The following is a 17,915-nucleotide window of genomic DNA, read 5'->3' as shown; positions in this document are numbered from 1 at the left end:
CTGTATGTTAGCTAGCTGGAATTTCAATAAAACCTTAAAACTTAAGGTTAACTTAAAACTTATTGACTTGAGATAATTTTTTTCTTTCAAATAATGTCATGTACAGCTATATATTTACTACTGAACAATCTTTAGCTACATCATATACATTTTGGTGTACTGTGTTTTCATTTTCATTCATCTCTAAGTATTTTTACATTTCAGCCAGTATTTCTTCAAATATTTTTTTGTTCCTTACTTCTCGCCTTGTGGTCCTCTTATTATGCATATTTTGCTGCACTTATTGGTATTCTGTATTTCTCTGAGGCGCTATTTATTTTCCTTCATTCTTTTTTTTCTCTGGTCTTATTTCATAATCTCTGTTGATCTATTTTCAAACTCGTGAATTCTTTCTTCTGCCAGTTCAAATCTATTATTGAGCCTCTTGAGTAAATTTTTTATTGTGGTTTTGTACTTCTGAATTTCTGATTTTGCATTAGCTTCTTCTTTTTTTATAATTACCATCTCTTGACTGATATTTTCTGTTTTTATGAGGTATTTCTATCCTATCTTCCTGTCCTTCTTTCATCATGGTTTCCTTTAGTTCTTTGGGCATATTTACAACAGCTGCTCTGAGGTCTCGGTCTGTTACTTCTGACAGCTGGGTCCTCTCGCAAGTTCTGCTGCATGCTATTTGTCCTGTATATGCACCACAGTCCCCTTTCTTTGAATGTTCCATAATTTTGTGTTGAAAAACACATTTTAGGTAATAAACTGTGACAATTCTGTGTAGTGATTCTCTTCCCTCCCCCACATAAGTTTTGTTTTAATATGCCTATTTGTTTAGTGACTTGGTGGGGCTATTTTAGTGAAGTCTATTTTCTCTGCAATGTAGCCTATGATGTTCTTCAGAGGGTGCAGCTTTGGGGATATACACTGTCATGTGGGATGACTGGTTTTTATCAGGGCTCTCTTTGCGAGATCTTTCTATGAAGCCACCTGCCTGCTTTGGTTATCACACCCAGCTGTTAGCCTCAACTGATTACTCTATTGTTTTTGATAATGCTCTGAGGTTTAAATTGCACTCTAAACTGATTCAATTAATTTTGTGTCCATTGTAGGGGTAATATTTGAAACTAGTGTTTTACATTTTTTACAACCCCAGGAGAGATCTTCTTAACTTTCGCTATCACTGGACTTTTCTGGTAAACTTCTAGCAGATTTATGGTGGGGCTATCAGACTCATCTGCATTGCTTACCAACACTGTCTCCATTTTATTCAAGGAAGCCATTAGAGTTGAAGTTCTCCATAGTTTATTTCAAACTTCTTCGCCTGAATAAAATTAAACTCTATTCTCTTTTACGCAGTGTTTCCTCAGCTTCCTGGAGCTCACATTCACTTAGTTTTTCTCCAACTTCACAGTATTCTTTGCTGATTTGGTCTTCTGATTTCTCGAGTATCTTAGCTCATGCTGCTACCACAAAATACCATAAACTGAATGACTCAAATAGGATACATTTATTTCTTACAGTTATAGAGGCTAGGAAGCCCAAGATCGAGGTGATGGCAGATGTGGTTGTTGGAGGGCCATATTCCTGGCTTTCTGACAACTGCCATCTTGCTGTGTGCTCGCTCATATGAGCATCCTTTGTGTATTGTCATAGAGAAAGAACGCTTTCTCTTTCTTCTTCATAATGGGCACTATTTCTATCTGAGGGTATCAACATCACATAAGTCCAAGTGCCTCCAAAAGGTCTCTCTTCCAAATACCATAACATTGGGGTTTAGGGCCTCAACATATGAATTTGGGAGAGGACATATTCAATCTATAACATTAAGTTTGAATACCTGAGGGCTTAATCCTCCTTTTTTGGTGTTACCACCAGTCGCATGGCTTTAAGTACCATTGGTGTACTGAAACTCCCAAATTTATCTCTCCTGCTCACACCTTTTCCTCATGCCAGAGCCAACTCCTGATTCCTTGACTTATCTAATTGGATGAACAATAAAGGTCTCAAACTTAACATGTAAAAACTGCATTCCTTTCCCCAAACCAATTTTACTTTCAATCAACTTCATTTCAATTGATGGCAATTTTACATTTACAGTTGTTCAGGGAAAGCCTTCTAGTCATGCTTGGTTTATATTCTTCTGAAGTCATGATTGGTTTAATTCTTACTCACACCTCCCCATCTAGCCAATCATGTTATCTTCAAAACATACCCAAAATCTGATCACTTCTTGCTCCATTGCCACCTCTTGATTTGAGCAATCATCATCTCTCATCAGGTAGGCTAGTAGCCTCTTTACTAGTTTCCCTATGTCCACAGTTGTTTATCTTAGTCTAGTCTCAACACAACAGCAGAATTATCAGTTTCAAGTCATATCTTTTAAACTCAAATCACTTAACTTTTCTGTTGAAAACCCTTCAAAGGTTTTCCATCTCTCTAAGAGTAAAAGCCAATGTAGAGTTACAATGCCAATAGTGCATATTAGAATCTATGGTAGACTTTAAAAACAGACTCATAAAGCTGAGCTTTATAGAATTCTGATTTATAGGTCTGGAGGGGGTGAAACAGTGGAGTGGCTCTCAAGGATATATAAATGTAATTTCTTAAGATCAACAGGTGTTTCTAAAGGCCCTACTGAATTGAGAACAACTGTGTTAGAGTATATGTACATGGAGGAGGAGAAGAATCCAAGATATACAGGAGTTGCTGTTACTAATATTAATGCATAATGTAACGTTAATCATTATTTATATTACATATCAATAACAGCTAACATTTGTTGAGTTCGGGTAAGGAAAAAGGCAGTACGCTGAGCACTTAGCATGCATTAACTCAGTTAGTACTAAAAACCTTATAAAGCAGACCCTACCACATTTTGATTCTAAGACACATTTGTTTTCCCATCTAAGCATCTCTGAAACATGTGTCTTACAGCCAGTGAAATCATATAATCACTACTGACCAGATGGCAGTTATGATATATATGTCATTGCCTGCACAGACACAAACTTGATTATTCAGTCAATGATACTATATGAAACAAAACATTTTTACCTGAATCAAAAAGTGATTTATATAACAAAATTGAACCATGACTGTAAACAAGTTTTAGTAATACCTCACCAATTTATTTTGCTTCTACTTTCCTTTCAATGTATATATGTGAATGATATGTAATAAAATCTCTTAGTAATTCTATAAGAGCCCTTTCAATAAGTACAAAATAAATGCAGTCAGAGAGTACTGTGTGGTAGTTTAATTGTCACTGTTTTTTCCTTCTAACTGGTGCATTAAATAAGGTTGATTGTGTCATATTAGATAATAATAGATGAAATATAGCATATTCCTCCTACAATAAACAGATTCATAGGCTATATTATAAGTGGTCAATTATAACTATCAACGGTAAATCGAACCTGTTCAAACTCAGGCTATCTTTAAAGTTCTTTGCATGTCTCTGAGAGCTTGAGTTTGGAATCTGACGGACTTGATTAAAAATCATAGCTCTTTCATTTACTAGTTACAAGCTTTGATAATAGTACCCAACTCCCCTCAAATTCCTTATACAGCTAAAGGGGAAATAATATATATCTTGTAATGGGAGGATTAAATACTATTTTTGTTAAATGCCCAATTCCAAAATGTTAGATTGTGCCCTCTACTTTCCTGAAATTTATATATTTGTTTGCGTACAATTATGAAATAACATAATCATTCTTTTTACCAAATACCAATCCCACAACCTGGAGACAATCTTGGCAATTCTCTCAAAATCTCTATGAACTCAATGCATGTGTGTGTGTTTGTGTGTGTGTGATTTGAAATAGGAACATTATAAAACTATATTAGCATTTCCTAGTGAATAGCATATTCTTAAAATCTGTAGCTTTTCAAGAACTGTGACGGTTCTTGTTTGTTTACTGCTATATTCCTCTAAAAATGTGTTTGGAACAAGAGTTGTTGATTCAATAAATATTTGTTGAATGAAGGAATGAGGTTTGATTTTAAACACATATCTATCTACCTCCTTCTTAGTTTTCAGTTACATAATATCCCATTATTAGAAAATAGAATTATTTCAAGAAGCTTTTTGAATGACATGAAATTGTTGATATATAAAAAACCCTCTATAAATATTTTTGTATGAATATAATTTGAAAAAGTAGGCAGGCTTATATTTTTAGAATATATTTCTATAAATCTATTTAACAAATAGATCTAACAAATAGATCTTGACTTAACAAGTCAAGAGTTTTTCCTTTAATTTTGAAAGGTAATACCCAAAATAAAAATTATGTATTTTTGTTTGCCCAGTAAAACCCCCACTTGTTTTGAAAACAAATCAACATTTAACATTGGAGAATTATTTCTTTCTCTCTCTCTCTCTCAGTCCATGTGAATTTTGTGACATTAAACCCACCCCTCAAAAAAAAACCCCACCCCTCAGCTCCAGGGTGAGTGTTTGTTTGTACTGGAAACAGGGTTGCCAGATTGAGCAAATAAAAACATAGAATGTTCAGTTAAATTTGATTTTAGAAGAACAATGAATTTTTTTTAGTATAAAATCACATACCTATACACATACATTGGAGACATATATAAACAGATACAAGTGTGTATATTAGATGTATAAGACTTTATGATGAATTAGATTAAAATTTATTGACAGAAATTCAATATTCTTGGCCATTTCTTAATCTGCATAAATAACTGAGTCTAAATTAGAGGTAATAACATATAACAAATAAAAATGATAATTTTAGGCAATTTTTGTATTGCATTAATAAATGTATTGTACAATGCTAAAAATTTTTATCTTTTTTTTTAGAAATTAACTCTATGTACAGTTCTGCAACAGTTTACACTTAGTTCCATTACTAATCCCACTTCCAGAAAACTGTTTAATAAACCATATCTCCCCCGATGGATGGCACCACAACAAAGTGAAGTGTTCCTCTGAAATTGTGAGATTGTATACATATATGTGTGAGTATCTTACTGAAAATTTGAAAACTATGAATTCCCTAAAAAATAGGGTCTATGACCTTTTCTTTATATCAGTAGTATTTATCAATCTGTCTGGAATATTGCAAGAGATTAATACATCTTTGCTGATATGAACAAAATGAAAGCACTGTATCTACAATAAGACTTTTGGCAACAGGTATACAGGGCATGAACCAGTTAACTTTCAAGTCATAGGCTCCCATACATATCTGACTTCTCAACTCAAGTTATTTTTATGCAGACTTAGGCTAATTTTTAAACTACGACAATATAAATAGGCATGATGAACATCTGTAATTTCTAGTCTTGTAGGATCAAGTAGAAAAAAAACACAGGTATCATTATATTTTGAAATTCAAAAAGAGAAAACGATGAGAAAAAATAAGTTAACGCCAAGGCCATTAAATGAAAAGAAAGACATTTATTTGACTGCATGATTTATGTTTTAAAAAAAAACCTTGGGGCGCCTGGGTGGCGCAGTCGGTTAAGCGTCCGACTTCAGCCAGGTCACGATCTCGCGGTCCGTGAGTTCGAGCCCCGCGTCAGGCTCTGGGCTGATGGCTCAGAGCCTGGAGCCTGTTTCCGATTCTGTGTCTCCCTCTCTCTCTGTCCCTCCCCCGTTCATGCTCTGTCTCTCTGTCCCAAAAATAAATAAACGTTGAAAAAAAATTTAAAAAAAATTAAAAAAAACCTTGCTTTTTTGATAAAAGAATATGTTTTATGGAATCTTTATCTAGATCTTAAATGTCTAACATTATATAAAATACAGATTCTTAAAGTACTAACAAATTCTGTAAGAAGTAACATATATAACCTAATCAATTAATTTTAATTTCCCCACCCAAAATAACATTTTCTCATTACTCTCCACGTAAACTCAGTTAAGTATAACTTAATGATATTATTATTTCTTCTATTTTTGTGCCCCAAAACAATTAGATATTGAAGGAAAGACAATGCATTTACCTCTAGAAAAGTACTTTGTTATTCAGAGGTACTAGAATCCCACTTCTGGGTTTTAGTTTATTTTTAACTCAAATTTCAGGTTTATAATGCTAAATTCAAATCTAGGTTTTATGCAGTATGATGAAATGTGAAAGAAAGTAGTACATCATGAACACAAGGTCAGTCACTCAGTGGACAATGTCTTATCCTAGGCAATGTTTTTTATTGATTTTTAAGCATTAGAAGAGCATATTTGACTATGAAAGATAAGCAAATAATGTGGTAAAGCTCCATATCAATATATCTTTAAAACTTTTAAAGAGCTATAAGTTTAAGAGAATTAAAGAAGGAAAGTTTTTTTAAAAAAAGAAGGAAAAGTTGCTGATACAGGAAATATCACTCAAACACACAGACCTACCTGTAATGTGAAGTTGATTAGAATTAACTTTACATTTGCCTATGGGATCTATTATTCTATGGATTTTACAGTTAGACTTTAACTGAGGCAAACTACAATTAAGCTACTCACAATACGTTGGAAAAAATGTTTCCAACTGAAAAAAATTATTGCGAATATTAAGATATGCAAGATATTTTCACTCATGTTAATCAAATATAAGATTAAATATCTTCTCTTTTTTTTAACATTTTTTTAACGTTTATTTATTTTTGAGACGGAGAGAGACAGAGCATGAACGGGGGAGCGTCAGAGGGAGAGGGAGACACAGAATCTGAAACAGGCTCCAGGCTCTGAGCTGTCAGCACAGAGCCCAATGCGGGGCTTGAACTCACAGACTACGAGATCATGACCTGAGCTGAAGTCGGAAGCTTAACTGACAGAGCCACCCAGGCACCCCAAGATTAAATATCTTCAATGCAAGGAGTAATTATAATGTTTTGACAGGTTTCTGCTTTATGATACCTATTAAATACTCAAATTTCACTTTAAAAATGAAGATTATTAAGCATAGCAATATTTCAAGAGACTCCATTTAACATATACTTGTTCCTAATAAATATTTATATAATGTAATGAATATTTATCTAAAACTGAATGTACCATTGAAACTAAGTGTTTCAATACCTCTGTAATAAGCATAAGCTATAAAAAACCAAACTCATCCTTCTACTGTATTATAACATTGACATGGATCAATATCCACTTATTGTTTCTATTCATTAACATGGCACCCACCCACATAAAAATGTTCATATCTTTAATAAGGTTATCATAGAAATGAATGTGAGGTTGTTAAATGAAAAGATAAATTAAAATGAAGTCCTTTGTAGTTGTGTTTTTGTGTTTTTTAGAGTCCCTGAATTCTCAGGAGTGTTATCCAAAAAGTATTACATTAATAATAAGTTTCTGTTATTGAAATTATACCACAAAAACAGTATAGATGTGTTTATGAGAAGCCAAAGCTTCAAATTGTTTTTTTTAAAAGCAACATGTCAGGTTGAATTAAACTATATTAAAATAATCCAACGATATTTTGTTTTATTTTTATTTTTGATTTTTTTTTAATGTTCATTTATTTGGGGGAGACAGCATGACCAGGGGAGGGGCATAGTGAGAGGGAGACAGAGAATCCAAAGAAGGCTCTTAACTGTCAGTGCAAAGCCCAACAAGGGTCTTGAACCCATGAACCGTGAGATCATGACCTGAGCCGAAGTTGGATGCTCAACTGACTGAGCCACCCAGGTGCCCCAAGATATTTTCATTTTAAACCACTACTAATATTTTGAAAGGCAAGTAGTGTATAATTCCTCTAACAATATCACAGAAATATTCAGAAGAGAGACTCCTTCAAATAATTTTCATTTACTGTTACAAATAAATTGTCATTGCACTAATTAATCATAGTCCTCTGAGGCTTACAACAGTTGATATCTTAATGTTTCAGAGAAAGTGACATATCCACACACAGGAAACATACTGGGGTCTTTCCCTTTTGAGATGATTAGAATTAACTTAATAGTTAAAACTGAATAAAGAGAGGATCAAATAAAAATACATTTTTAACTTCATCCAAATAAAGTCTATAAATGGGGTTAGAATAGTAGTTACAACTAGTGCAGTTAAAAGTCTTTGGGCCTCTAAGACCAAAATGACAACCTTCTAATAATATAAATTATCTAATAACAGATCTGTTAGTCATCAAAATGATATCTTTACTTTGTGCATCAACATGTAAATGGTTTCTATGACATTTAGAATTCTCTATTTAAAGGATCTAATAAGAATTAAATTTGAGAAAACACCTCAATACTTTCAACATATGATATTGTAAACATCACATGACATCTCAACAAGATGAATCTTGTATCTTGGTAGAGGCAGCAATTAAATTATTATTATAAGACTCACTACCCAGATGAGTTCTAGAAAAAGGGGTATTATATTGAGGGAATATCAAGAGGACAGGATAATATTAAGAAGGACAGATGAGAACTGGCCCAGTGATCTCTAATCTTCCTATTTCTCCCTTGTTCTTTCCATGTGTAATATATATTCTGAAAGATATTGACTGAGGGTTGATGGGGGGCTGGGAAGGAGGGGAGGGTGGGTGATGGGTATTGAGGAGGACACCTGTTGGGATGAGCACTGGGTGTTGTATGGAAACCAATTTGACAATAAATTTCACATTAAAAAAAATTAAAAATAAAGAAAAATAAAATTTAAAAAAAAGATCCTTTTCAACTGGATTACTTTTACCATAGGGTCATGCCAAGTATGTTCTCATTGATGTTGCCTTGACCATTTACAGAAAATCAGAGAGACAGAAATGAACAGATGTAGAATTTATCTGGGAAGAGGGTTATCAAGTTTGCAAACATATTATAGTTAGGTTCTGAATTTTAATGGATGTTTGAAAACTAAGGAATAATTAAGAAGAATTCATGGCATTGACTAATTATATAACTTAGAATATTCTGGATTAGCTTCAAATCTTCACATATATTATTTTGTATGTTGGGAAAAGATGGTAAGCAATTATACCACTGTATTATATTACTGCACAAAATTATACATATAAAAATATACTGACAAACGCAACAAGTACAGCACTAATAAAACTAACAACAGCATACCCATATTAATACTAATAGACTATAACACTAATGAAAAAAGAAACTTGCTTTTTCATTATATAAGTGTAAAACAATAAACCTATTTCACATTTATGCTCCTCAGATTACTATATTTCTTTGTTTCTTTCAACCAATATACACAAAGATAAAAAAAACTGTCTAATATATTTGTATCATTAGTTGTTCTGCAAGAGCATTACTGGTTTTTTTTTTTTTTGATTGTAGGATTACAGGGAACACATATGATTAATTCTGACACAGAAAGTATCAAATTGAGGTACACTTCAAGCAGACTAGAATTATGAGATAATCATGAAATAGTAAAGATTTGATTCCTTAAAAAAATATATAGGAGATAAAAACCAAAAATATTTATCACTGAGAATTTTCTTTTAAATTGCACCAGAGATCCTTCTAAAAGTAAACAGTTTTTATAACTACTTAAAGAAACTGCAAGTTGCTTAATCAATAGTATTAATATATATATATATTCAATATGAATTCTAACACTATTTACAATAACTGTTTATAACTAACCAATATTTCTACAGAGACTGACTTAAAATGAGAGTGGTAAAGTTTGCTGTAAAGCTTAAAAATTGTAGATTGATTTGTTCAATCTTAATAAGTAAAGCTGATTTGAAACTGTATTTAAGAGGCATATACTAATTACGTCACAGTGATTCACATTTACTCAAATCTTTAAACCAAAGATAAGGTAACATTACTGGTACCTCTCTCCGTCGAGAAGCCCAACATGTTTGTTTGATCTTCCATACCACTGCAGCCACCAGCAATAAGGATAAAAAACAACTGGAAAATAAAATACAAATAACTTTGCTTAAAGCATTAGAAACATGTAATGAAATACAAAAGAATACACAGAGAATTTAAAAGTAAATAGAACTAACCACTCCACGTTGGTAAATAAAGCAAAAGTGGACAAATTAGCAACGTTTAAAATGCTCTCCAGTAAAATCAAAGCATACAGTAATTATTTATATTCCTTGTTATACAGTGTAGTCCATCTTTAAGATTTTTTCTGACAGGAGTATAAATTTATAACTGTTAGTCTTATGAAGCAACAGAAATCAATTTAAAATTGCTATTGAGTCATAAAAGCTGGCAACTTTATAAATTTACATTTCAAACAGGTTCATTCACTTGATCTGTATTAGCAACTATTTTAGATATGAGCATATTCCAGTGGTTTTCAAATGAAGACAATTTTGCTCCCTGTTTACCCCTAGGGCAATCTGGCAATGTCCGGAGACATGTGATAATCACAACATTGATAGGGGTACAACTTGGCATCAGACACGCAGAGATTTGAATTTGAATACTGCTAAACACCCTGCAATGCACAGAACTGTCTCCAACAGCAAGGAGTTATCCAGTCCAAGTTGTCAGTAGTGCTGAACTTGAGAAACTCTGGCCCATGCTAATGTTTACACTAAGAAATAATTCAGTCACAGTGTTTATACGTATGGCTTATACATATTAGGTACAATACAGCCATAAGCTATGAAAATGTGGGATACTTTGTTAACAGTGGTTTGAGACTGGCAAATCTCAAAATAACAGAATTATGTGAGTCTGATTAATCGGTTCCAACCATGTAGCACTGTTTTCTCTCCCTTTACTCTGTGATCGAACATTATGCTGTGAAAACACCCAGAGATGAGTAGTCCTGGACCACTACAAATTCACTGGTTACAGGTTACTACAAAAAACCTTATCTTCATCCTTAATTGATAATCCTTGTATTCTTCAACTGATTCACTCATAAGCTGTGTAAATCTTAACATTTTCTACTTTTGTTAATTCCATAATATACTTTTTTCTCCTTGTTTCACTTGAAGAGAAGATCTCAGAATATTCTTCAAGGATGATAACAAAGGCAATTCTAGCACCTATCCTTTGAGTGCTGAACACATTCCTGATACTGTGCTAAATACATCACATTGATGCTTGGATTTAGTTTTATAAGAACACTTCTGGATGGAATATATGATTCCTATTTTTAAAAAGAAAACCCCAATGTTCAGAAAGTTCAAAATAAATTACTTATAGTCCCAAAGGAAATAAGTGGTACAGTCAAAATTCAAATCCACCTATGTACGCCTCAGACTCTCTCCTCCCCATCTGTTAAGGAACTCTGATCTTGTACACAATCTCATAAGAGTTGTATTTCCATTTCCATTCTTTATCTGTTATCCAGTATCAAATAAAGTGGATAAAAAAAGAAAAAGAGAAAAAAGCCTGTGATCCTAATCTTTTTAACCACTGAAGTGCCTTTTGGTCTTAGTAATTATCTTGTCCCTAATATTTATACCCTCTGTTTCATCTTAATTTTAATTTCCACAAGTGCGCAAGTCCCATATCTCCTGAAAAAAAAAAAAAAAACAAAAAAACAACTACCCTATTTTATTGACCCTATCATTTCCTCTAGTTTATTATGTGATCAAGGTAGCCACCTCTATGTCAATTTCCTCATAACCTAGTCTTATTTAACTCCTTGTAATCTGACATCTGCCTTACATACTAATAAAGTTGTTACTATTAATAATGATTAATGTTTATAAAATAGTCAACATTCTAAAGAATACTTTCCTCAAGGTGGCTTTCTAAAAATGAAATAAATAAACTGGTCTTTTCTCTATTAACTGACTTTCACTTCTCAATTGACAACACTAGCCACCCTTTCTTTAAAACTTGTTCTTAATACTTTATTTTCTGTTTTAAAGTTTTTATTTAAATTCCAGTTCCTTAACATACAGTGTAATATTAGTTTCAGGTGTACAATTTATTGATTCAATACTTACATACAACAGCCGGTGCTCATCACAAGTGCCCTCCTTCATACCCATCACCTGTTTAACCCACCCACCCCCACCCCACTCTCCTCTGGTAACGCTCAGTTTGTTCTCCATAGTAAAGTCTGTTTCTTGGTTTGCCTGTCTCTTTTTTCCCCTATGATTATTTGTTTTGTTTCTTAAATTCCACATGAGAGAAATCATATGGTATTTGTCTTTCTCTGAGTTATTTCCTTAGCATAATACTCTCTCGCTCCATATATATACTTACACAACATCTTATTTATCCATTCATCTACTCGATGGAAATTTGGGCTCTTTCCATAATTTGGCTATTGTAAATAATGCTGCTACAAATATTGGGGTGCATACATGTCTTTAAATTAGTATTTTTGTATTCTTTGGGCAAATACCTAGTAATGCAATTGCTGGATCACGGGGCAGTTCTATTTTCAACTTCCAGTTTGCATTCCCATCAACAGCGTAAGAGGATTCCCCTTTCTCCACACCCTCACCAACATCTATTATTTCTTATGTTGTTAATTTTAACTATCCTGACTGGTATGAGGGGGTATTTTGTTGTAGTTTTGATTTGTATTTCCCTGATGATGATCATGTTAAGCATCTTTTCATGTGTCTGTTGGCCATGTGTATATCTTCTTTAGAAAATGTCTATTCATGTCTTCCCATTTTTAATTAGATGTGTTTTTTGGATATTGAATTCTATCTGATCTTTATATATTTTAGATACTCTTTTCCAGATATGTCATTTGCAAATATCTTTTCCCATTCCATAGGTTGCCTTTTAGTTTTATTGATTGTTTCCTTCACTGCACAGAAGCTTCTTATTTTGATAAAGTCCCAACAGTTTATTTTTGCCTTTGTTTCCCTTTCCTAAGGAGACATATCTAGTAAGAAATTGCTATAGCCAATGTCAAAGAGGTTATTGCTGTGTCATCCTCTAGAACTTTTATGGTTTCCTGTCTCACATTTAGATCTTTCATCCATTTCAAATGTATATTTGTGTTTGTGTGTGAAAGTGGTTCAGTTTCATTTTTCTGCCTGTTGCTGTCCACTTTTCCCAACACTATTTGTTGAAGAGACTCTTTTTTTTCCCTCAGATATTCTTTCCTCTTTTGTCAAAGATTAATTGACCATAAAGTTGCAAGTTGATTTTTGGATTTTCTATTCTCTTCCATTGATCTATGTGTCTGTTTTTGTCGCAATACCATACTATCTTGATCAAACTAGAGCGTTGTAATCTAACTTGAATTCCAGAATTGTGATGCCTACAGCTTTGCTTTTCCTTTTCAAGGTTGCTTTGGCTATTCGGGGTCTTTTGTGCTTCCACACAAATTTCAGGATTGTTGTTCTAACTTTGCGAAAAATGCTGTTGGTATTTTGATAGGGATTGCATTAAATATATAGATTGCTTTGGATAATATAGCCACTTTAACAATATTTGTTCTTCTAATCCATGAGCATGGAATGTTTTCAATTTCTTTGTGTCATCTTAAATTTCTTTCATCAGTGTTTTATAGTTTTCAGAGTATAGGTTTATTACCTCTTTAATTAGGTTTATTCCTAGATATCCTATGGTTTTTGATGCAATTGTAAATAGGATTGATTCCTTCATTTCTCTTTCTGCTGCTTTATTACTGGTATATAGAAATACAACAGATTTCTGCATGTTGATTTTGTATCCTGCAATTTCACTGAATTTATCAGTTCTAGCAATTTTTTGGTGGGGACCTTCAGTTTTTCTACATACAGTATCATGTCATCTGCAAATAGTGAAAGTTTTAATTCTTCCTTGTTGATTAGGATGCTTTTTATTTCTTTTTGTTGTCTGACTGCTGTGGCTAGGACTTACAGTACTATGTTGGATAAAAATGGCTAGAGTCGATATCTTTGTCTTGTTCCTGACCTTCATGGAAGAACTCTCAATATTTCCTTCTTGAGGATGATATTAGCTGTGGGCTTTTTATATGTGGCCTTTATTATGTTAAGGTGTGTTCCCTTTAGCCCTACTTTGTTGAAGGATTTCATCAAGAATGGATGCTGTATTTTGTGAAATGCTTTGTCTGCATATTGAAAGGATCATACAGGGTTCTTATCCTTTCTTTTATCAATGCGTTGTATCACACTGATTGATTTGCAAATATCGAACCACCCTTGCAGCCCAGGAATAAATCCTGCTTGATGGTGGTGAATGATTCTTTTAATACACTGTTGGATTCGGTTTGGTAGCACTTTATTGAGAATTTCTGCATCCATTTCATCGGGGATATTAGCCTGTAATTTTATTTTTTAATGGAATCTTTGTCTGGTTTTATATCAAGATAATGTTGGCTTCATAGAAGGAATTTGGAAGTTTTCCTTTCTTTTCTATTTTTTGGAGTAGTTTGAGAAGAATAGGTATGAGCTCTTCTTTAAATGTTTGGTAAAATTTGCCTGTGAAGCCATCTGGCCTTGACTTTCGTTTGTTGGAAGAGATTTAATTCAATTTTTTTTTTTTTTTTTTTTTTTTTTTTTTTTTTTTTTTTTTTTTTGCTGGTTATTGGTCTGTTCAAGTTTTCTATTTCTTCCTGTTTCAATTTTGGTAGTTTATATGTTTCTAGGAATTTATTCTTTTTCTCCGGGTTGTCCAATTTTTTGGCATATAACTTTTCACAATATTCTCTCATAATTGTTTGTATTTCTGTGGTGTTGTTTGTTATTTCTCCTGTCTCATTTGTGAGTTTATTTATTTGGGTCTTTTTTCTTTTTGATAAATCTTGCTAGGGGGTTATCAATTTTATTAATTTTTTTGAAGAAATTATCTTATTGGTTTCCCTTCATCCTTCCTGACATAGTACAGGGTCAGTGAAAGTTGGCTGCATTCCAGGTTTCCTCTTTTAAATTATGGACATTCCCTAAAAGCCAGTTTACATCATGCTGTTGTTACCTTCTCTTGCTCTCAGAAAGCGCAAGCTCAGTTATCCTCATGGCCTCAGCTATAACCTTAATTGGAATGATTTCCAAACCTTTATCATTAGACCTGCCCAAATGAAAGCATCTTGTCACTAAAGGTGAACGGACAGATTTATTTCAGATGCCCTCCCAGGAAAGAAATTCCCAGCAAACTCTGTAATCCAGCCCCTAATCACTCATCAAAGCTGAGAAGCTGCTGACTCACAAGCATTCTATTTTTAGCTAGCTCAAACTAGAAAGATGTTCTTCTATTAAGCTCTTTCTAACTTTTATCAATCAATGCTGCTTCTGCCTTCTGGGTTATATGTTAAAATTTCTTTATATATTTGAAGAAGCCTACAGGATTCCTTCTAGTTCACTAGTTCTCAGTCAGAAAAGTTTTGCACTCCAGAAGATATTTGGTAGTGTCTGGAGACATTTTGGTTTCACCATTTGGTGGACATCTAGTGGGATGCTGGTAAATGCCTTACAAAACACAAGTCGCCCCCCCTCCCCCATAACAAAGATTTTCCCATCTTAATATTCCAATAGTGCCATGAAACCCTGTTCTAGTCTGAATTATTGCCATTGTTGTATCCCAGATTAACACTGTAACTGTTAAAATGTGGTAGTAAAAAGTAAAGACTAAGAATCCATTTATCTGAATTTGAGTCCTTTAACATGAGATATATCACCTCCAATATACTGTGCCCAATCTGAACTCATGAATAAAATTCATAATAATAAAAGACACAAACATCCATTGAGTAATATGTACCAAGTACGGTTATGTGTTTTATATGGATTATTTAATTACCACAATCACACATGATATACCACGTATACTGTTATGAATTTATTTAAAGATAAGAGAGCTAAGTCATAGAGACTCTAAATAAGTTGCCTAAGTTACAAAAGTCTTAAATTGCAAGTTCTCCCTTTCTCCCAACTTCTTTTGATTCACCATTTCTTTTCAGCTAAAATGTAAAAACACATTTAACTTCAGAATCTCTGTGCCAAGGGACGTCTGTGTGGCTCAGCCAGTTAAGCCTCCAACTTTGGATCAGATCCTAATCTCACGGCTCAGCCTCTGAGTTCGAGCCCCGCCTCAGGCTCTGTACTGACAGGTCAGAGCCTGGAAACTGCTTAGGATTCTGAGTCTCTGTCTCTCTTTGCACACCCCCACTCCCACCCCCATCCCACTCACACTCTGTGTGTGTCTCTCTCTCTCGAAAATAAACATGAAAAAAATAATAAAACCAAGATGATGTCAACAAATAGGCAAAACAATAAAGTTTTAACAAAATTTTAATAATCTCCAATAAATATTAGAAACCTAGTGAAATATACCTCAGTTCCTGGCCTATAGTAGTTGTCATTAAGTTTTTGTTAAATGAATGAAATTCATTCTTCAATAGATTGAAAAATCTGTAATTGTTTCTGATATTAGATGTCCTATTTGGCATTTTAATCCCTATAGCAAGGAAAAATTTACAAATATTTTTTTTAATTTCTAATAAACCAAACTGCAAATAAAAGTTATAGTCCCTTTTTTAAGGGACCATAAAAACAAAGATTCTTGACAGATTTACCCTGCATTGTTGAAAACTCATTCTTTTGTGACTATCAGAAAACCCTAGTCCATACTGACAATCCTGGAAACCTTTAGAATGACAAAATTTCCATCAATCTTCATTACTTGATAGAGCAGTGCCCTGCACACCGCCCTGTTCTTTCCACTGGTTTCCTTGTACCCAATGGATGCTCAGTGAGTGAGAAATAGACTTTTATTAAATCAAGTGACTAAGATTTCTGGGTTTATCTGGTCTAATTAGCTTTTCCCTAATATATCTTTTAACTCAAAGGTCTTAATGGGTAACATCAAGTGTTAGCATCCCTTAATCTACTATGTGGCACTTTGGCCAGAGAAAAACTAGTTTCACTGCTTTCTTTCACATCTTCTTTCTTCCTTCATATTATACAATAGCTCGTATTGCTCCTTAGTATAGATATGGGTTGGGGGGGCGCGCAGGAATAATTGGGCATTCATTTCTTAATAAAGTCTGCTGTATAATAATGCCAGAAGATCTGAAAGGTTCAACACCCTTTAGTAAAATCCTCCTAATGGAAATAGAAAAAAAAAAAAAACAGAAATGAAAAGAAGTATAAAAAGGCAAGTACATGAACTACAGGAATAAAAAAGAGAAGCGTAGGAACTTAGGGAGAAATATTTCAATAATTTGATTTTAACCTTCATAAAATGGTCATTATGGAAAGGATTCTTAATATGAAAAACCATGGAACTCATTAGGTATTCTCATTTAGTGAAAATTAAAAAGAATTCAATAAATGTAACACAGTGTGGTATAAGGTTATATTGTAAAGCAGGTTTCTAGTGACAAAGAAATATCCTCTGGTGGTAATCTAGTTGGCCAAATGCAAAAAGAGATAATATTGTCACTATTTTATAGCAATTTGAGGTTAATTGATCATAAAATTCAAGTCTTAAATACATATTTTAAAAGATGGTTTGGGCATATTAATCTTTTATTCCACTGAAAAATGCTACAAACTAGGGAATTGTTTTGAAATATAGAAACATATTATTTTAAAAAGTAATTTACCTCCTAATAACTGCTATTCCAGAAAATATCTTTCAAGGGTTTTAAAAATACCTTCCTAACACTTGAAAGATGTTTTCTTATCAACTAAAATATTAACAAAGTAAATTGCCAACTTAGAATGCAATAAAAACTCCATATTTAAAAAATTATTTGTTTTAGTTATTAGATTGGCAAAGATGAAAAATCAACAAGGTCTAGTGGGTAAAGGTGGAAAAACAATGTGTTCATTGCAATAAATTGTTACGAATTTTCTGAGGATTGTTAAGCAAGAGTTAATTATACCTTAGGATGCATTGTCAGCTAAGATGATTTCAAAGGCAAGAGACAGAAATCTAACACAAAATGGTATAAACAATATCAGGACTAAATGGATTTTATACTTCCTGCTATGAAAATAAATTGTGTTCTCCCAAAATTCCTATGCTGAAGTCCAACATCCAATGTGACTATATTTTAGAGATAAGTAATTTAGGAGGTAATCAGGTTA

At 33.1% G+C, this 17,915-nt stretch overlaps 1 protein-coding gene across 2 annotated transcripts in view; it reads right to left on the bottom strand.

Annotated features, from left to right (window-relative positions):
- The window catches only part of ATRNL1 (attractin like 1), a 788,891-nt gene that overhangs the window by 399,295 nt on the left and 371,681 nt on the right, over window positions 1–17,915 (bottom strand). For both annotated transcript variants that reach the window (XM_040486565.1, XM_040486566.1), the window contains exon 26: window positions 9,771–9,849. In XM_040486565.1, coding sequence (XP_040342499.1) covers window positions 9,771–9,849 — 79 coding nt within the window. The remainder of the gene's footprint in view (window positions 1–9,770; window positions 9,850–17,915) is intronic.

This window comes from Herpailurus yagouaroundi, unplaced genomic scaffold, assembly GCF_014898765.1.
Source record: "Herpailurus yagouaroundi ecotype Mexico unplaced genomic scaffold, PumYag 163, whole genome shotgun sequence".
Lineage (NCBI taxonomy): Eukaryota > Metazoa > Chordata > Mammalia > Carnivora > Felidae > Herpailurus > Herpailurus yagouaroundi.
Note: the sequence above shows the minus strand (reverse complement) of the source record. Positions and strands in the feature narration are given on the sequence as shown.